Below are 21,849 nucleotides of genomic sequence, written 5' to 3' on the forward strand. Positions count from 1 at the left end.
TCCTTATAACCCAAGATATTCGATTATCCAAGCTTCTGCCGGCCCGTTTAGCTTGGATTAGTGAGACTCTACTGTAATGATAGTGTGAATAATCCAAATTTGGTCGAGATTGTGCTTGCAGTTCTTGAGGGACTCCAATTTTTGCTTCTCATAGACTTGGCATGGGGATTTGGTAAACCAGTTAAAATTCATGAATAAACCAGTAATTTTTTTTACCTGAAAAATGGGGGAGGGGGGATGAACCCCTAAACCGCCCCCTAGGCTACAGGATTAGGTGGGGTAGTAGTGCCTTGTAAGAGTCCAATGTTTATGATTTCACAGCATTCACCAGAGCCGGCTGGCGGCTGCATCCATTCTGAGGAGGCGGCGGGGCTTCTCCCTGCCTCCAATGAGAGGGAGGTCCTGGCCCCGCCTCGTTTCGGCGTGTGCCTGTCTTTCCTCGGCGGGTCCTGGCAGCGGCAGAACAAGCGGGCAGGCGAGGATGGAGGGCTTGTTGTTGTTCCTGGCGCTGCTGGGCTCGGCGCTGCTCCTGGGCCTGGCGGCGGTGAGCTTCTCCCTGGTGTGGACATGCTACTACCGCGAGGGTTTGGGCTGGGACGGCGGCGCGCCCGAGTTCAACTGGCACCCCGTCCTCATGGTCACGGGCTTCATCTTCGTCCAGGGCCTCGGTGCGTAAGAAGGCGGCAACAACAACAAGCAAGCAAAGGGGAGCGGGGAGGTTTTGAGAAAGAAGGGAGGCAAAGTTATTGCGTTGTTATTATCGGTTAGAGTGGCGGGAAGAGAACGAAACTATCTTCCCAAACCCTTGGCGAAGTCGCGCTCTCTGGTACACAACGCAGCTGGATGGAAAACAACAGTCCCATGGGACTCCGCACACTGCGGCAGGAATGCAGTTTGACGCCGCTTGAACTGCCCTGCCTCAGTGTTATGAGATCCTGAGGTTTGCAGTTTGGTAAAGCGCCAAAGGCGGCGAGAGACCTTGCAAATACCTCAACTCGATTGGCATTTCTTGTCATGCTGCGTCGTCTGTCTCTTTTTCATGTAAGAAGCTGGTGCCCCTAAAAGACTGCGCCAGTGGTGACTCTTCCATTGCAAAAGATTTGGGGTGAATTAAAGAAGTGCTACGCGTCGATACTGTCATATCATGCAGATTACTGCCATATAGTCCAGTTCTAATTTGCATACTAAAAAGGCATTATAAGGCAGGGTAGGTGGGGGTCTCTTGCCTGCTCTGTTTTGCTTGGCTTTTTCGTTGATATCTGCAGAGGGAGAATGCAGAATCAAGGCACCACTCGGAGACCCTGGAAAACAACCAAATTGCGCAGTGTCTTTCTCGGCGAAAAGGTGCAGCAGATGTTTATGTCAAAAACGGGAGTGAAAAGGAACAGTGGGCCCTTGGTATCTGACTCAGGCCTTCCAGGTGTTTTGGACTTCAGCTCCCCCAATTCTGTTAGGAATTGTGAGAGTTGAAGTCCAAAACACCTAATGGGCCGAAGTTTGCCCATGCCTGATTGTCTGCTGGAGTTTAGTTCCAGACCCCGCCCTGGCCCTGTAGATACTGATACACCCAGGTTTCCTTATATACAATGACGAAGCGAAATAGTATCTCTTATGTAAAAAAAAGTACAATGCGATTTTTAAACTGGATAATGTAATCTGTGGAGGTACAATCTATGTATATTGGGGGTGGGGGCTGACTGTAACACTATGTAACAAAATGTGGAAAAAAATCCTGTTCCTGGTTTGAAAGTGTTATTTCCTGTTTCATTGTGCAGTCCTTACTTTGAAAATAGTTGCTCCACTCCAGAAACTTTGTTTGTGGCCGCTACAAACTATGTTGGTTGAGACTCTGTGAGATAGTCATTGTAAAACTAGTGCAAAATGTGCTGCAGGATGTCCTACCAAAACAAAGTTTTTGCAGTTTAATAAACATTTCCCATGTTTTTATGATAAAACCAGTTAGGAGATGACTAACTGGGCAGTGGCGCAGGCTGGAAAGCAAGCCAGCTGCAACAAATCAACAAATCACTCTGACCAAGAGGTTATGAGTTCGAGGCCTGCGTCTTGTCTCTGTCTCTGTTCTGTGTCATGGCATTGAATGTTTGCCTTTATGTGTGCAATGTGATCCGCCCTGAGTGCCCTTCGGGGTGAGAAGGGCGGAATATAAATGCTGTAAATAAAATAAATGCTGTAAATTTATAACCCAGGAACAACTGGAGCCCCGGTGGCGAAATGCGTTAAAGCACTGAGCTGGAGACCAAAAGGTCCCAGGTTCAAACTCTGGGAGTGGCGTGAGCGGCCACTGTTAGCTCCAGCTCCTGCCAACCTAGCAGTTCGAAAACATGCCAATGTGAGTAGATCAATAGGTACCACTCCAGCGGAAAGGTAACGGCGCTCCATGCAGTCATGCCAGCCACATGACCTTGGAGGTGTCTACTGACTTAGAAATGGAGATGAGCAACAACCCCCAAAGTCAGACATGACTGGACTTAACCCTGCCAGCCACATGACCTTGGAGGTGTCTACGGACAATGCCGGCTCTTCAGCTTAGAAATGGAGATGAGCACCAACCCCAGAGTCAGACATGACTGGACTTAACGTCAGGGGAAACCTTTACCTTAATCAGTTTAAATTAGCAGTTTCTCTGTCCTTGGCTTGTTTTCTCAACCTAATTATAATCAATGTAAGTAGCTTCTTATAGCAGAGGTGATAATATGTGGTTCTCCATATGTCTCAACGCTGCTGCATCCACCAGATGTATTGCACAAGATGTCGAGTGTCCATTTTTCTGGTTACATAATTAATTTTGGACCTACCGGTAGAAGCAAAATTCACGTCTTGTAACAGTGACTTTGCAGTTTTCATGGCGGCATCAGCACATCTGGAGTCAGACTCTCTCTTGTGCAACAAAGCCTTTGTGATCATTTTCTGTGCTTCCTGTTTGTATTAATGTTGGGCTTTTGGAATAGTTTGAATATTTAGAGCTTTTGAGTCCATTGTTCCTTTGCACTTGGGGATTGATTTGATTAGATTAAATTGCTGTCTCATGTTATAAGCAGTGAGGAGAGGAGAGGTTCCTTAATCTTTACAAGAATGGCTGGTAAGAAAGACAACACCATACATTTTTATCATGTTTAAGCATAGAAAAGGATTTACTAGGATCGGCCAAGAATCCCTAGATTGGTGTCTTGTTTATTCAGTGTTGCCTAAGCACTTGCAGGAAATGATTTGTAAGACTTTGTGACAAAAGTCTCTTTGTTGAATGTGTTGTCGAAGGTTTTCATGGCTCCAGAATAACTGGGTTGCTGTGAGTTTTCCGGGCTGTATGGCCATGTTTTTGTTGAGTTTGTTCTGCCAGTATGGAGCTGCATTTTTCAATCCTATTCAAATTAAGAGTAGCCCATAGGATGCACCCTCAAGTCAGTGTGTATAGGATTAGAACTTGAAATCATTTTCCATCTCAGTGGATGTTTAGCCCACTCCACAATAAATGTACTCATCACATGGCACTTGATGCTTACTTCAGCAAAGTAGCATTATTTACCCCTCTGGAATATTTCTTAACCTTTTATTAATGATCACAAATAATTGGGAAAACTGTCTAGGATTTAGGTGGATTTTGTATGATTGTATTTCAAAGTGTATTTCAAAGTGGAGAATCTCCACACAGCCATGAAGCCCACCATTGGCAACTCTTAACTTAAAAAAACTACCATGGCAAACTTCCCTGAACAAATATTGACAGGAAAACCCTGTGATGGTTTTGGAAATGATTTGAAAGCACACCACAGTATCTAATAACACTTTTAAGTGGTTTTAAAACTTGTATGTGTAAAGTAAAACTAGATGTTGTTGACAGCAATTCCCAACAGCCTAGTCATCATTAGATCATTGCAAGAAATGCTGTGGGGTTGAGTTCAAGAACATCAGGATGATTACACAGTGTAACAAGATTTTTGTTTCTGGGTTATAAATATTTCCTAATTGGTTCTATCATAAAAACATGGAAAGATGATAAACTTGCAGGACATCCTGCAGCACATTTTGCTATAGCTTCAATGACTATCTCATAGAGTCTCAACCAATTCAACATACAGTAGAGTCTTACTTATCAAATGTTTTGTTTTATCCAACAGAGTCCACCTCCTGCCCAGATCCACAGCTGTCTCTAGGCAGCAATGCGCAGTGGGCCAACATGTCCAACAACACCACAAATATGGCCACGCTCCCAAACAAGTGACAGACTTGTTGTAAAACAATGTTTTGGTGCTTAATTTGTAAAATCATAATGTAATTTGACATTTATTAGGCGTTTCCTTAATCCCTCCTTATTATCCAACGTATTCGCTTATCCAACGTTCTGCCGGCCTGTTTATGTTGGATAAGTGAAACTTTACTGTAGTGTGTGGCAGCCAAAAAAAAGGTTTCTGGAGTATAATGACTCCTTTCAAAGTACGTACCACACAATTATATAGGAAATAACACTTTCAAACCAAGAACAGAAAATGTTTCACATTTTGTGACATAGTGTTATGTGATTCCTTTCAAAAGCAGGCTAGAACCTTTATATTCAGACAGGCTTTCAAGGCAAAGAGTTTTTAAGAATGGGCCAGAGGCTGCTGTATAGTATTAAGAATGTTTTTTTAACAGTTCTTTATTTGTTTTAGTCAATTACGCCATCTTAATATTTATATTTTGTAGTTTTAAACTGTATTGCTTTTATGCTGGCGAGCTGCTTTGAGTCCTAGTCTTGGAAGAAGAGCAGGGTACTACTACTGCTACTGCTACTACTAATAATAATAATATTGTAGAAGACTGTGCTGTAAAACTAGGCACTTGTACATGTTTGCTAAGGAGTATATCCCACTGGATCTTAACCAAAAGAATTTATTGGAACATAAACATAGCATAGACTTCATGAAGGTGTTACGTAGTTTAGCTTCTCTTATTCTAATATGATTAAAAAATTCCTGGCAACCTGTTGCAATACTGAAAAGAAGGCAACCATATTTTTGGATTGAATGTGGAAGATTCAATCCAACGTGGCAGAGCAGGAGAGGGGGCATGCGAAACTATGAAAATAAGTATTATGTAAATATGTTAACTTGAAAAGAAGCTTTAATAATGTCAATATTGTGCTTCCTGTAGCACGAAGAAATATATATTGCTTCATGATCCAGGACATTCCATTTGAAAACAGTTTTCTTTTTGACTTACTAGCTTAGGGGACCTGGCGGTGCCCAGGTTATTAGAAGAAGGCATTGTTTGTTTTGGGATGTTTGGTAATATCCATTTGGTAATGTATAACACTATTTATTAGAAAAAAGCCAGTCTTTGCTTTTGTTTTGTATGAATGCTCCCATTAGAAATTGCATAAGGATGTAGGTGAACTACAATTCCCAGATTCCTTGGACAATCACCCCCAAACCCTGCCAATCTTACCAGTTGGCCATGTTGGGTCTGTGTGCCAAGTTTGGCCCAGATACGTCGTTGGCTGGGTTCAGTGCTCTCTGGATAAGAGTGAACTACAACTCCCAGAATTAAAGGACAATCACCCACAGAACCTCACCTGTATTCACATGTTGGATGTATGTGCCAAGTGTGGTCCAGGTCCGTCGTTTGCTGGGTTCAGTGCTCTCTGGATGCAGGTGAACTACAACTCCCAAAATCAAGGTCTATTACCACAAACTCCTGCAGTATTTTCAGTTGAGCATGAGGCTTCTCTGTGCCAATTTTGCTCCAGATCCATCGTTAACAGTTCTCTCTGGATGTAGGTGAACTACAACTCCTGTAAATCATGGTGAATATTTCTCTGTTAGCTGTGCCATAGGAAAGGGCAGGAAAGGGTTAAGGGAGAGGCAGTGGGCGGGGTCATGCAAATTAAGGAACCCTGGGATGTCCATTCTGGAGAAAAAAAACCTGAACATCCAGGAGGAAATTGTCCCCTCAGGAAAGCCTTCCCTTGGGTGGGGGACAGAATGGTGTTTGTGGAGGACTGGCAGAGTTTGGGCTGCATTTTCATGGTTCTCACTATAACTTGCAAGTCAATGGAGAGAGGCCATGGGTGTCTTCTGCTCAGTGGGAACTATAGCTGTTTGTGGAGGCGGGAGGCTGTCTGTGTAAGTGGACACCTCCTCCACATACACACATATACATTTTTATTATGTGTACAGATAGATATAGAAATGTAGATATAGACTAGCTTGGGTACCTGGCGATGCCCGGATTATTGGGTCAGCCCTCCCAAAACTCCCCCAGTATGCACAGTTAGCCATCTTGGGTCTGTCCAGATCTGTTACTTCCTGGGTTCAGTGTTCTCTGAATCTGGGTGAGTTATAACTCTCTAATGACAAGGTCAATCACCCCAAGTTGGCAGCATTGCCAGAGTATCTCCTTTAAACTGGATTATATGAGTCTACATTGCCATGTAATCCAATTCAAAGCAGATAATCTGGATTTTATATATGGCAGTGTAGAAGGGGTCAGAATCTTCATAACATTGCCAGCTACAAGCCCTAATTCGTCCCGGCTCATCTCATATCTCATTGCTAAAACGCAGCCGTGTGCTTTTCATTTTAAGAACAGACAAGCATCTCGAGCTCTGAGGTTCACCTGAGGATCACCTCACAAGCATTGCAGCACACCAAAAGACTTGGTAGTCACTTTGAACCCTGCTCTGACTTATAAGAAGTACTGAATATCAAGCAAAAAGTGGGTTCTAGAAATAACATTATATGAAAGCTGACTGGCACAACCTGGGAATCACAAACAGATACAATGAAGAGATCTTCCCTTGTGTTTTACTACTCTGCTGCGAATACGCATGCCCACTGTGGAATACATCTTACCAGGTTAAAACAGTGGATGAGACATGCCACATTATTACAGGATGCCATATTATTACAGGATGTCTACGCCCCACACCACTGGAGAAATTATACTTAGCCGGAATTACACCACCTAACATCTGTTAGGAAGTAGCAACCAGAAATGAAAGGACCAAGGCATTGAGATCTCCGGCCCATCCTCTGGATATCAGCCAGCATGCCAATGCCTTAAATCAAGAAACAGCTTCCTAAGATTGGCAGAGATACTTGCAGGAACACCTCAGCACGTGAGAGTCCAAAAGTGGCAGGCTAAACTCCGGAACATCAATCCATGGCTGATATCAGATGAGGAACACAGAAGGCTGGGCAACTTGGAAGGCGCTGAAAAATATTCTGGGAGATGTCCAAAAAGTAATTTATCTAATCTCTAGGCATAGTTAGTAAAAGAAAGCAATGTCTTTCCTTGAAAATATTCTGAAAGAGAATTTTCAAAAGAAAAGAGAAATCATAGAGAAGATGAACCACAGGAAACAAAAAATGTTTGGCAGCATGTTTCATTATTTCATAATACCTCCTTTAATAAGAGGCATCAGAGAGAAATGTCATACTGTGGAAATCTGATGCCCTTTCTTCAGTAGGATTGGGTTCCTTTTTTAAAGTAATTCTTTTATTTAAGAAAAAGGCTAAATAAAACAAGCAATGTTTTAGATATATAAAGCAACCAGAACTGCACGACTATTTACTGTCTACTGCTACTAAACTACAATTAACCAAAGAGACAAAGAACTAAACCCTATTCTATCTGATTGTTATTATCCCTTGTTAGTTTATGCCCTTAAACAATAATGTAACCACACTTCTGTATTAGGCAACATTGCTATTTCACAAATCCCATCATTGATGAATGCCCTGTCGGTGTTGTGGAAAGGTAATGAAAAGGTCCCAATCTTTCTTTGAGCTGGGCTGTTGATTTCCATAGGATTACTTCATCTAACTCAGTTCTCAAAAGCTGATACATATAATTTGATTAATAGAAAAACATTTTAATATCATGGGAAAGTGGATTCTTTCTGAATTTACAGATTCTTCTTTTCTTTTCCCATTTCTAGCAATTATTGTGTACAGGTTACCATGGACCTGGAAATGCAACAAACTCCTGATGAAATTGATCCATGCTGGGTTAAATTCTATTGCTTTCACTCTGGCAGTTATTTCTTTGGTGGCTGTTTTTGATTTCCATAATGCTAAGAAGATTCCTAACATGTACAGCCTGCACAGCTGGATTGGATTGACTGCTGTCATTCTTTACGGTCTGCAGGTGAGGAACCATTAGTAAACAGTACTTAAGAGGTGGAATGGGGTGTCTTGTTTTATCTTTGTTGACAATATGTTTTCATAGCTGAATGATCTCTATGCGGATTGCTTTAATTGCAGATCTTGTATTCTCTATTGCGCAAACAGAAAATGTTGTACCAAATACTGTATCCTTCATAAACAATAAATTACAGTAGAGTCTCACTTATCCAACATAAACGGGCCGGCAGAACATTGGATAAGCGAAAATATTGGATAATGAGGGATTAAGGAAAAGCCTATTAAACATCAAATTATGTTATGATTTTACAAATTAAGTACCAAAACATCATGCTTTACAACAAATTGATAGAAAAAGCAGTTCAGTACATGATAATGTTATGTAATAATTACTGTATTTATGAATTTAGCACTAAAATTTCGCAATTTATTGAAAAATTGACTACAAAAACATTGACTACTAAAAGGCAAACTGCCTTGGATAATACAGAACCTTGGATAAGTGGAAGACTCTACTGTATGTAAATATGGAAGTTATCTTTAGACAGATTGGCTTTCTATTATACAAAACCACCCATTTCAAGAACCTGAAAAAACAAACGTATGCTACCTTTTCCTGATAATTGGGCAACATTTGGTCAGGGAAGATAGTTTGCCAACATCTTGAAGATAGCACCAAAGGATCCCCAAAGTTTGGACAATATGAACAAAATTTGAAACTACATTGTGACTAGTCTTAAAGAAGCATGACTAGGATGTAGCTCATGAGAAGAAATAATAATGAGACCTTTTTTTGCCCCTAAACAGCTACCTGCAAAAACTTCAAAGCTGACTTTTTTGCCAACATTTAAGCAGAATCCTGACCTTTTTAGTACAGTCAGTGCAGGAAGAAAGTCCTGCAGTGGCTAATGGAATGAGTTCATTCCAATCTCTTGATGTACAAAAACAATAAACACATCATTCTACTAAAAGGGAGCTGCCTTATAACCCCGTGAAGTAGGTTAGTTTCAGAAGCTACAGTTGGGTCAAAATGTTATGTCACAGGAAAACTAGTACATTGTGATCCGCCCTGAGTCCCCTTCGGGGTGAGAAGGGCAGAATATAAATACAGTAGAGTCTCACTTATCCAACATAAACGGGCCGGCAAAATGTTGGATAAGCGAATATGTTAGATAATAAGGAGGGATTAAGGAAAAGCCTATTAAACATCAAATTAGGTTATGATTTTACAAATTAAGCACCAAAATATCATGCTATAAAACAAATTTGACAGAAAAAGTAGTTCAATACGCAGTAATGTTACGTAGTACTTACTGTATTTACGAATTTAGCACCAAAATATCACAATGTATTGAAAACATTGACTACAAAAATGCGTTGATAATCCAGAACGTTGGATAAGTGAGACTCTACTGTACTGTAAATAAATAAAATAAATAAATCCCCTGTCAATAAGCAGGAAAATTGCATTCAAATTACCCCTGACAGATGGCCATCCAGCCTCTGCTTAAAAGCCTCCAAAGAAGGAGCCTCCACCACAGTCCAGGGGAGAGAGTTCCACTGCCGAACAGCCCTCACAGTGAGGAAGTTCTTCCTGATGTTCAGGTGGAATCTCCTTTCCTGTAGTTTGAAGCCATTATTCCGCATCCTAGTCTCCAGGGCAGCAGAAAACAAACTTGCTCCCTTCTCCCTATGACTTCCCCTCACATATTTATACATGGCCCTCAACATGTCCCTTCTCAGCCTTAGGCAGTTCCACATTTATTTACGAGTGGATTCTGCATTGTAAACAAAAGCAAAGTTCAGTGAGAAGGTGAAGGAAAATATAGAACACTTTTATTTGGTATTCGCTTTTCTTTGGCCACTTCCTAATCGATGATCTTGCACTGTGCCGCACACAGTATGTCATGGATCTTGACAGTCTGTTATTGTTGTTTTGAAAACCTGACAATCCTAGTGTTATGTAATATTATACAAATTGTATTTTTGTATGTTTTTCCTCATTTTGTCAACTTGTAGTTTGGCCATCCCTTTTGAGCACAGTCTGATGATACTGCTTGACCACATGTATCCTGGTTTTCAGCTGTGAAATATTAGAGAATTTGCACAAGCCCTGGTCAGCAGGACTACTGGTCAGAAATTACTTTACTTACTTGAGTATAATCCACCATTGAATGTAATGTGTACCTCAATTTTGAAGGTACATATTGCAAAAAATGGACTTGCCCTTAAATGTCATTTACCCAATGTTGCAGACATAGCATGTCAGGAAAGTACGTAAAATGAATGAGGCTATTTGAGAAGCCACACCACTTAGGCCAAGACTAGGGAACTTGCCAAATTGCTGTATATTGCTAAAATTCCCAACTGGCCTCATTCATGAGGCCTTAAAACCATTGAATGACGAATTGAGAATCTCTCAAGGCTAGCAAGCCTTGGCCTGATGGAAAGGCATGGCTTCCCCTCCATCAAGCTGAGGCTCACCACCAGCCTTATGCAGTTCTAAGAGAACTACTGTTCTAGTTATTTACTCACCCAGTGGATACCGCACAGGTTGTAGCACCATTAATCCCATCCCACCCCCATTTTTGTGTGCCAGAGTGTGTGTGATGAAACACACCAAGGGAGATGAGCATTTCCTCTTCATTCCCATTCAGAGCAGGTCAGTTGATCTGTGGAAGAGTGCCCAGTTCTCTAGTGTTTGCAGCTGGCTCTTTGATTTAAAGATAGACACAAGGAATGCATCAGCTTGGATTTTAGCTGATGGAGGCTTTATTTATTTGAGCTTGGATGCCATTTTAAAATGACTGAGCTGAGCCATGGATTCTTGTGACAACAGTACATTCACCATCCTTCATTTCACACCAGTTTTTTAAAAATTGTGTCAGAAGCGACTTGAGAGTTAAAGAGCATGTTGTGATAGTAATAGAAGAAGCTGTGTGTTATTTGAGCTAGGTACCCCTTGCCTTGCTCTTTCACATTTCTTTGGGTGTTTTTTTTAAAAGATCTTGGAAGCAAAGCCACAGGCGATTAGCATTTCTGTGGCTGCTGCTTTCGGTTTTTAAAGTGAAAATTAAATATTTTCGTAATGTTTGTGGACAATGCTGCTGTCTCATAAACACAGTTTAATACTGTTTAAATCTTTTAAAATGTACATACAGTAGAGTCTCACTTATCCAACACTCGCCTATCCAATGTTCTGGATTTTTGTAGTCAGTGTTTTCAATACATCATGATATTTTGGTGCTAAATTCATAAATACAGTAATTACTACATAGCATTACTACGTATTGAACTACTTTTTCTATCTAATTCGTTGTATAACATGATGTTTTGGTGCTTAATTTGTAAAATCATAACCTAATTGGATGTTTAATAGGCTTTTCCTTAATCTCTCCTTATTATCCAAGATATTCGCTTATCCAACGTTCTGCCGGCCCGTTTACATTGAATAAGCGAGACTACTGTATATGATTTTGTATTAAGAAATCTGATTTGAGCATTTCAAAGTTTTAATCATTGTAATAATTATTTGTGACTATTTTGTCAAAAATCACTTTTTAAGAGGTTTTCAGCATCTTTTATGAAAATTATGCTAAGAAATGCTGTTATTGCCTTTGTATTAATGCAAATAATAAGAATGTGGTTTTATTTATGAAGCTAGACAGAAGCAAACATACATTCTCTGTTCAACTATTTGTTTTTTGGAGAGATTATTTTGTTTTTGTACAGTTTAATAGCAGCCTTCCTTTATCCTGGGGCCATTCACACTACAGAATTAATTACAGTAGAGTCTCACTTATCCAACACTCACTTATCCAACGTTCTGGATTATCCAACGCATTTTTGTAGTCAATATTTTCAATACATCATGATATTTTGGTGCTAAATTTGTAAATACAGTAATTACTACATAGCATTACTGCGTATTGAACTACTTTTTCTGTTAAATTTGTTGTAAAACATGATGTTTTGGTGCTTAATTTGTAAAATCATAACCTAATTTAATGTTTAATAGGCTTTTCCTTTATCCCTCCTTATTATCCAATATATTCGCTTATCCAACGTTCTGCCGGCCAGTTTATGTTGGATAAGTGAGACTCTACTGTACTATTATTCCACTTAGATTGCAGTGGCTCTGTCCATGGAATTCTGTGATTGGCAGTTCTCAGTCAGTGAACTCCCAAGTACCTCACCAGACTACCAGTCCCAGAATTTCATAGGATATTGCCATGGCAACTAAAATGGAACAATAATGCTACAATTCTGTAATGTGAATGAGCCCTTTCATAGTAACACCATCTTGTCCCCATCTATATTTTGTTTCACTGTCAATTTAGGATTATAGTTTATGCATCTGACTGGGTGGACTTGGACCCACTAAATTTTATTCCAAGTATTACTCTTTAAGACACAAATGTGAAATGCAAGACCTGTGGGCTGAATCCAGCCTGCCATGTCATTTTGTGTGCCCTTCCAGATACTGGATTACAACTCCTGTGTTCCTTATCATTAGACATCATAACTACAACTGATAGAAGTTGTAATACAGTAACATCTGGAAGGCTGCAGTTTTTTGTGTTTACTCAGGATAGTGGGGTTTCAATTCAGATACAAGGCTTGTGGATATAATATCTGATATTAAAATGTCCTATAACCTTTCCCCAACCTCAGGGCCACAAGTGCTGTTGGGTTGCAATTCCCATTATCCCCAGTCTGCATGGCAGATAATCAAAAGGAGAGTTGTCATTAAGTAACATCGGGAGACCCAAATTGGATAAAAACTAAAGAGCACCAACCACTATATAAATATAAGGTAAAACTAAAGGTTTCCCCTGACGTTAAGTCCAGTCGTGTCCGACTCTGGGGGTTGGTGCTCATCTCAATTTCTAAGCTGAAGAGCCGGCGTTATCCAGAGACACCTCCAAGGTCATGTGGCCAGCATGACTGCATGGAGCGCCGTTACCTTCCCGCCGGAGCGGTACCTATTGATCTACTCACATTGGCATGTTTTCAAACTGCTAGGTTGGCAGGAACTGGGGCTAACAGCGGGTGCTCATTCCGCTCCCAGGATTTGAACCTGGGACCTTTTGGTCTGCAAGTTCAGCAGCTCAGCGCTTTAGCACACCGTGCCACTAGGGGCCCCCTATATAAATATATGCATATACATATATATAGTTGGCCCTCTGTATCAATGGATTCAATGACCCTTTGAAGGCAACCATAAGGCTGATGTGGCCTTCAATGAAAATTTAGTTTGACACCCTGCTTAAGGATTCTTTGTGTTTAAATAAAATTTGAAAACAAAATAAAATAATATTATCTGTGTTTAGATTTTTGTAGGCATTGCAGTCTTCCTGTTTCCTTTTGCTCCTGCTTCTCTTCGGGCAGCCATTATGCCAATACATGTTTATTCAGGCCTTTTCCTCTTTGGAACAGTGATTGCCACAGCGCTCATGGGAATTACAGAAAAGCTTATTTTTTCTTTGTAAGTATTTTTAGCATTAATTATCCCATGTGCATGTTTCAAATGACCTTGCTCATTCTGATTTTATGGTCATTCTCTTTCCCACCAGGAGAATACCTGAGCCTCGGTACAGCGATTTTCCAGATGAAGCTCTTGTTGTCAACACCCTTGGGGTTATCCTTGTGGTCTTTGGTGTGCTTGTGCTGTGGGTGGTAACAAGGGCACACTGGAAGCGCCCGGCAGAAAACACCTCTAAATTACAGCAAAATGTGGGGAGATTGGATTATAATGAAGAGGGATTGGTTATGGCTGATGAATCTGCTGTAGAGGCCAACGGTGAGGCCGTAGCTAGAAAACGAAATCCCATACTCGATGAAGCTGGGCAGAGGTCAACCATGTGAAGATGATGGTGGCTGTCAGAGAAGGACATCTTTCAGTACAGAAAGGACTATCTTTTGTTCACCCTCAGACATTCAGCGTGCTATATATTGCTTTCTTAATGCTGTTTGGAATTTCCAAATTGATTATACTTGGTTCAGTTTTTTCAATCCAGAAGAATCCATGCTTATTGTTTGCGTGTTCTTATTATATCCTTGGATGAAAAGAAACAAAATTGAAGTGCGACATGTTAATTTGACAGGGAGTTGTGTTTGCCTCTGACAAAACTTCACCCTGGTGGTTTTTGCCAGTGAAATTTTAAAGCGCCTTGTGACTCCCTAAAATATTTCTAGAAAGAACATACTAAATGATCAGTAATGAGAAATTTCAGATACTGGAAGAAAGGAAAGCTAATTTGAGGCATAGAAGGAGAACAGGGAAATTTTTGCATAAATTTCTCCAAAACCATTTGTGTAGCAGTGTCGGTACTGCTGACATCTCTTCATATAGTCTTGGTTTATATGGGGTTTTAGCCACATGTTGCTTGGAGCCTCCCCAAGGCTCGCTCATCTCCTTGCCCTCAAAACATGAGGGGTCAAAATATTGTATTGAAAAATGACCATCAGCATTTCCCCCTCTCAGCTTCTGTGTATTTTGCTACATCTTGAGGCCTTTTTATACCCTCTCACTTTCCAAAAGGTTCAAAAGTAGTTGTCCACCTCTGGGGTTCAGAAGATGCCATTAGCCATTTTTTGTCATCCAAAAATTTAACAAATACTTTCCATTGTGGAGACATGAGTGTGTTGTGTTTCTGCCAACATTTTAATTTCCTAAACAATTTCATAAAATTGTTATTGTAACTTCTAACTCTAAACATACTGTACATACAGATGCCTATTTTCTCTTAGGTGTCGACATTTTTTTAAATTTTGCAGATCAGTTTCATATAATTCTGTGCACTGGTACTAAGCTTTCAATACTGCACTATATGTTCGCTAGCACTGATGGCCAGTGCTGTTTTTGCGCAAACTGCAATATAGCTTTTGAGACTAAATGTTCCCTCTGTTTCTGGGACTTCACTGGGGACAAAGCCGTGTTCTCCAGTAACTGCACTCTTAAACTATTTTTTCAGGAATGGTGTCACATAGAAATATTATGGATGCATGTTAAGGTATTACACATTCTCGTCTACAATAGGAAAATGTAAAGCGTAAGTAAAGTATGACCATCAGTGTCTATCAAAGAATGAAGCACTTGATGCAATCACATTTCATATGTAGTTTGACTAGTAATATCCCATTGCATCAAATTCTGGTTCTTCCCAATGAATTGGAATTATCATACATTTCAGTGAGTCACTTTTTTTCAGTATCTTAAAATTAATAGTTCTCCCTCTTCTCAAATTCCTTCCCTTATCAAACAATATGAACCTAACTTCTTTTTTAATTGATTAGGAAAGAAGACTGTCCAGTTACTTGGTTTGTTTTTAGGCAGTTACCAATGCTTTGTGAATAAAAGGCATTTTATGTGTGAGTGTAAGCATCTTGTATGTAACCAGGGTGGTTCAGTGTTATCACTAGAGCCTAGGAAACTTACTTTGGGAACGACAGTTATCGGAATCTCCCAGCCAAGCCTGACATGGGTGGGAGATTCTGATAATTTTTAACGTTTCCAACTTGCCTATTATGTTGATCCTACGTGTATGTACTTTCTTCTTCAGGCGGCATTCTGGTTGCATTTCTCTCCAGCAGTGCCAAATTTAACAGATTGAAAAATAAGATATACAGTGCAACTCCTTTTTTCATTGATTTGATAGCCGCAGTTTCACATATCCACACTCCAAAAAATACCTCCCAAAGTGTTTTGAGGCCTGTCTAAATCCTCCAGTGTGATTCTGTTATGATGTCAGCCTAACTATAATCAAAATGTATAGTTCTCTATTATCTACAGATTCAGGTATCTGTAGAGTGTATGTGTTTGTGGGTTGGATTGTATCCCCAGTGGGTTCAGGGGTTGTAATGTACAGTATTTTGAGTACATCAACAGATATGAATTCGCCTTCTATAGTTTTAACGGTACTAGAATAAATGTTTAGGAGCCCCCAGTGGCGCAGTGGGTTAAACCGCTGTGCTGCTGAACTTGCTGAATGAAAGGTTGGCAGTTTGAATCTGGGAAGCAAAGTGAGCTCCCGCTGTTAGCCTCAGCTTCTCATCAGTTTGAAAACATGCAAATGTGAGTAGATCAATAGGTACCACTATGGCTGGAAGGTAATGGCGCTCCATGCAGTCATGCCGGCCACATGACCTTGGAGGTGTCTATGGACAACGCTGGCTCTTTGACTTAGAAATGGAGATGAGCTCCAACCCCCAGACACTACTAGACAATGTCAGTGGAAAACCTTTACCTTTACCTTAGAATAAATACAGAAGAATAGCCACTTCTGGTTATCTTGGGCTTGGTGATCTTGGATATTCTCCTATGCTTTGTTTAGGAATTCTCAACACTAGAACAACAGCCTTTATTGATCTGGCTGTATAGTTAAGTTGGAAAGTTGTTAGTTAGAGGAGTTATTTATTGTCACAAGAGCAACTTAACAGACCTGGCCCTCTATAGAAAACACCTTCAAAACAAATGGGAGGGAATTCTTTTTATTCCTAAATGAAATGTTACCAAATCTAAAAATTTAGAGGACATTATGTAGTTTTGTAAAATAAGGGAAAACTAGTCCGAAGTGACACTGAATCATTGTGGTTTTGATAAATCTGGAGTTTCAAAATAGCTTCAGTTTTAACAGCATCATGTAAACTGCAAAAGTTACAATTTTCAGGAAAGACTGGCTGTTCTTAGTTCTGTGTGTAATTTGGCACGAGGCATAGAAGAGAAATGTAGGGAGGAATGTCAAATGTTGTAAGTGTAATCGCCAGGGTCTACTGCTACACACAGGCAAATGTGATTTGTAAAAAAAAAAAAAAGTAACTGCAAATTGGGGGCCAAACCTGCCATTCATGTGTCTTTTCCACTATTTCACCTACTTTGTCTATTTCAAAATGGTTTGAACCTGTTCTTTAAAAAAACTTTTATATCCGTTTCAAAACACTTCTATTCTCGTGAATGCCAATGGAAATCAGCACTTAGTTCCTGAATGGATTTAGATGATCAAACATTAAATTGGATGCATTAATGTCATTATCCTGTGGGAAGCCCCACTGTGCTAGAAGTCTCGTTTCCAAGTCTGCTTAATTTGTGGGCAGAAACAAAACTTCCCTCAATGAGAGGAAAATGTGATAGGTAGAATTATGACCTGTTTCTCCAAATGGTGATATTGTGAGACAATCTTGGTTTAAACACCATTGCTCTGTCCTACAAAATTGCAAACGCCATAGAGACTTCTAGCATAAATTTCTAAGAATTTCACCAAACTTCAAATCCCAGGATTTCATAGAAAAGAAGGTTCTCTACAGCACTTTGATGCCACCTTCTGTCCTATGAAATCCCAGGATTTGCAGTTTGGTGAATTCTTGGAAATTTCTGCTAGCAAACCTCCAGCCAGCAAAAGAACTGGCAGAGTGTACATTTTGTGAACCAAAGTTCCTTATCCTTCTGGCATATTCTTCATTGTCAGTTTACATGATGCCAAGTTGTATTAGATCGTGATGCATGTTAAAGAAGTTGCAAAATATGCTGGCATTTTTTGACATGTGTAAGAGTGCTGAAAATGCTCTGTTATGATTTTTTTAATGCCAATGTCATATTATTATATGATTATACCAGAGCAGCATACAGGCTTCTCATTAAAGTTGAAGCATATTGTATTGTAAATAAGAACAAACAAACTATGTATGACTCTATTATACGCTGACTCTTTATAATGGGAAACTTATCAGAAACTATCAGATATTTTATTTACCAAACGTTCTTTGTATTTTAAATCTGAATATTTTAATATTTGCCATTTGTAGTGCTTATTTTGCAGACCAAAGAAATTTCACTACTGTTTTTATAATGCAATAAAGGTTATTGAAGCATACACTGCTATATAGAATTCTGCTATTGACACTGTATACAAAGTCGTGCCAATTGACATAACAAACAAGTCACATTTTAACGCTTACAGGATAGCTTACTATAGAGACTCAGTGTCTATATTGTAGGATTAATGCAATTTAACACCACTTTCCTACCATGGCTCAATGTGATGGAATTGCAGGAGTTATAATATTTAGCCACCTGTGCCAAAGAGTGCAGGTGTCTCAAACTACAGATTCCATAGCATTGAGCCATGTCAGCTAAAATGGTATGAAGCTGCACTAACTCTATAACTAGAGTTGTTATTGTTTTATAAATGTTTATGTATTTTGCTGTGCCTTGTGTATTCTGCAGCACTATTATGTGCTTTTGTAAGCAGCTCTGAGTCCCCTTTGGGAGATGGTGGCGGCGGGATATAAATAAAGTGGTTGCCGTTGTTGTTGTTGTTGTTGTTACAGTGTAAATGCAGCCTCTGTTTCTTGGGACATTTCTTGAAGACCTTTTGTGACATACCAGTTGTACGTGGAAATAATGGCAGTAAGAAGAAATTCTTGATATTCTCAGTTTCTGTTATGCTGGTTTCAGTGGTTGGCAACTATTTTCATTTATTTTGAATCAACAATACATGTGAATTCTTTTTCATTGAAGAATTCTTCATACATCACCTTAAAAAAAGACCTAGCACATCCTTGGGAGCCTCTTAACATTCCCCACCCACCCCCTTTCAGCTCTCAGCCCCAAAAAACCCCATGTAACAACAGGAAATAACACTTTCAAACCAGAAACAGATTTCCTTATTCTGAGGCCGGGGGGCATCTGTCAGGAGTGGTTTGATGGTGTGCTATGATTTCTGTTCCTGGTTGATAACTGTCACTTCCTAATTGGTTCTTTCACAACAACATGGCAAAACATCATTACACTGCCAGAACTTTGTCTTTGCGCAAGGGACGTCATGCTATGATTGCACATTATGGTTTACTGGATGTCCACCGCCCACCGATTTAACAGAGTTTCAGCCACAAAAACAAAGTTTCTGAAGCAGAACAATGACTTTCAAAGTAAAGACAACCCAGTGAAACGGGAAATAAGACTTTCAAACCAGGAACAGATTTCTGCAATTATTTTTTTAAAAATTGTATAAACTATGAAAATTCACCAAAAATCAGAGGATAAGGGAAACTTTGAAATTTGGTGAGCTAGGAGTTGTAAATGTGTTCTACCACTGTAGCAAGTTTTATCATGTTAGCTGAAAATTTAGGGTCGGAGGGTCCCCTAAAGTTCCTCCCTTTAGTGCTGTTTTTCGCTATTGCGCATGGGCGTCCGCCATTAACGAATTAATTATAAATATTCCGAAGTTTTGGAAAGTTTCAAATATTTTGCTTCAAAATTTGGAAATGACTTTAGAAATGAAGCGCCAGCGCCCCCTATTTTCAGACAGAGTTTAGAACCATTTTTTTCTTGGATTGCACATGCCTAATCTATATTTCACTACTTGCTGCTTGGAAATATTTTTTTAAATTCCCAAAAGCAAATCTTGACTTACCCATTTTATATAACGAGCAGCTGCTGTTCCATTATCCAGGCGGAGGCCACAAAAGAGAACTAGAGAGAGAGAAAGATAGTCTATTTTTATGGGGGGGGGGGGTAACATCTATGGCAGGCATCCTCAGAGGTTGTGAGGTATATTGGAAAACTAAGCAAAAGAGTTTTATATATCTGTGGAAGGTCCGGGGTGGGAGAAAGAAGGCTTGTTTGTTGGAGGCCAGTGTGAATGTTGTAATTAATCATCTTGATTAGCATTAATGGCCTTGCCAGCTTCATTCCTGCCTGGGGGAATCCTTTGTTTGGAGGTGTTAGCTGCCCCTGATTGATTCATGTCTGGAATTCCTCTATTTTCAGAGTGGTGTTCTTTATTTACTGTTCTGATTTTAGAGGGTTTTTTTAATACTGGTAGTCAGATTTTGTTTATTTTCATGGTTTCCTCCTTTTTGTTGCAATTGTCCACATGTTTGTGGATATCAATGGCTTCTCTATGTAGTCTGACATGATAGTTGTTAGAATGGTCCAGCATTTCTGTGTACGCAAATAATATACCGTGTCCATGTTGGTTCATCAAGTGCTCTGCTATGGCTGGCTTCTCTGGTTGAGTTAGTTCTTGATTCGTGTTTGGGCACTGCATTTAGTGGTCCCTATGTAGAATTCTCCACAGCTGCATGCTATATGGTAGACTCCTGCAGAAGTGAGAGGATCCATTTTGTCCTTCGCTGAATGTAGCATTTGTTGGATTTTCTTAGTGGGTCTGTAGATAGTTTGTAGGTTGTTTCTTCATCAGCTTTTCTATGCAGTCAGTTGTTCCCTTGATGTATGGTAAGAACACTTTTCCTCTGTGGATCTTTGTCTTTACTCTCATGGCTTGTTCTTGGCCTTGCAACTCTTCTGATGTCTGTGATGGAGTATCCATTGGCCTGTAGAGCCTGGTTTAGGTGGTTTAGTTCACCTTGGATGAGGTGGGATTCGTAGATTCTTTTTGCATGGTCTGTCAGGGCTTTGATTATGCTTTTTTTATTTAGATGATGGTTGGAGTTTTTATGAAGGTATCTCTCTGTGTGTGTAAGTTTTCTGTAAACTGAAAAATGTTTTCCCCTAAAATAAAACAGAGGAAAACTGCCATTTTTAGATGTTCGAGAGACGGAGAGAGGGAGTGAGAGTGAGTGGGTGAGCAGGTAGACTTTCAGAGGCTGGGGTGGAGGAGGACGACGACGAGGAGTGTGGTGTGGTGTTGCTTCTGCTGCTGCCCTCCCTGCCAGAGCCTCCCAGCTTGCTCTCCCCACTGAGTCCGGGCTGAAAGCAGTCAGAGCATGGGGAAATGAGGGCCCCCGCAGACGGGGGAGGAGGCGGGGCCATGCTGTATAGGAGGTTATATTTTATCCAGTAGAAGGTTATATTCTATCTCTGGAATTAAAAAACACACTTTAATGTTCTACCCAAATGCTTGACAAACTTCCCCTGATCTTACCATCTACAAGGGAAACTTTAGCACATTAAGGTTTGGCAAGGTTAGAAATTAGCTCTTTATCGTTTACAATATGCTGAGAGCACCCAGAGTCAATATAAAAAATATCCTTATCCTCTGAGCTTCCTTGCGACTGCACCATCTTCGCATGCCATGAATCCCTCCTCTGGTGCACCTTCTTTCCTTGCTGCTTAGGACAGTTTCTCTTGAGATGTTTAGGAGATCCACAGTTGAAGCACCTCTTGACCACGCAGACACTCTGCATGTCTTCCTTGGTCATTGCTACAGCTGCTCCTGTTGACCGCCTCCCCTGGGAATCCAGGCCACGATCTTTTTTCCTCTCCCAGTCGGCTGTCCGTCTTGCACAGATATACTGCAGATTCAGCTGGGTTTGTGGAAGTGATTCAAGCGAATTTGTGGTGTCATCGAAAGAATAATCCATTGAGGACAGAAAAATAAAACATTTGAATTCAATTAAACAATTCTCACCATCATATTCCTAAATTTATGCTTGTAAGAGTGTAGCCTTATCCTATAACCAACTACCTGGAAGTAATACAATACAGTGGCATTTGCTTTTGTATAAACAGAAAAATTGCATTCTTTGTTTCCTGCTGAAATTCTGTTAGTTTTCATATTTGTTTTAGCACATAATATTTGCTGTGCCTTATTCTTATGAGAAAACATGAGTCATGTTTGGTAAAGTGGGAGGAAGTAGGAAAAGAGGAAAATGTAACAGATGAATCAACATGGTGAAAGAAGCCACCGTTTCAAGTCTGCTGGACACAAGCAGGGCTGTTGATAACAAGGTGTCTTGGAGGTCT

At 40.1% G+C, this 21,849-nt stretch overlaps 1 protein-coding gene across 1 annotated transcript; it reads left to right on the forward strand.

Annotated features, from left to right (window-relative positions):
• The first annotated feature begins 408 nt into the window (after positions 1-408).
• Positions 409-18,451, forward strand: LOC100557049 (plasma membrane ascorbate-dependent reductase CYBRD1). The gene is made up of 4 exons (XM_003226167.4): positions 409-668; positions 7,937-8,145; positions 13,475-13,629; positions 13,718-18,451. The coding sequence occupies exons 1-4, from the start codon at positions 482-484 to the stop codon at positions 14,007-14,009; spliced, it is 843 nt and encodes a 280-aa protein (XP_003226215.2). The 5' UTR covers positions 409-481; the 3' UTR covers positions 14,010-18,451.
• The last annotated feature ends 3,398 nt before the right edge of the window (positions 18,452-21,849 follow it).

The sequence above is a fragment of the Anolis carolinensis genome, chromosome 1, assembly GCF_035594765.1.
Source record: "Anolis carolinensis isolate JA03-04 chromosome 1, rAnoCar3.1.pri, whole genome shotgun sequence".
Lineage (NCBI taxonomy): Eukaryota > Metazoa > Chordata > Lepidosauria > Squamata > Dactyloidae > Anolis > Anolis carolinensis.

Coding starts and splice junctions, on each gene's coding strand:
- LOC100557049 (XM_003226167.4), top strand. CDS start 482: ATGGAGGGCTTGTTGTTGTTCCTGGCGCTGCTGGGCTCGGCGCTGCTC. Junction 669..7,936: donor CATCTTCGTCCAGGGCCTCG/GTGCGTAAGAAG, acceptor TCCCATTTCTAG/CAATTATTGTGTACAGGTTA. Junction 13,630..13,717: donor GAAAAGCTTATTTTTTCTTT/GTAAGTATTTTT, acceptor CTTTCCCACCAG/GAGAATACCTGAGCCTCGGT.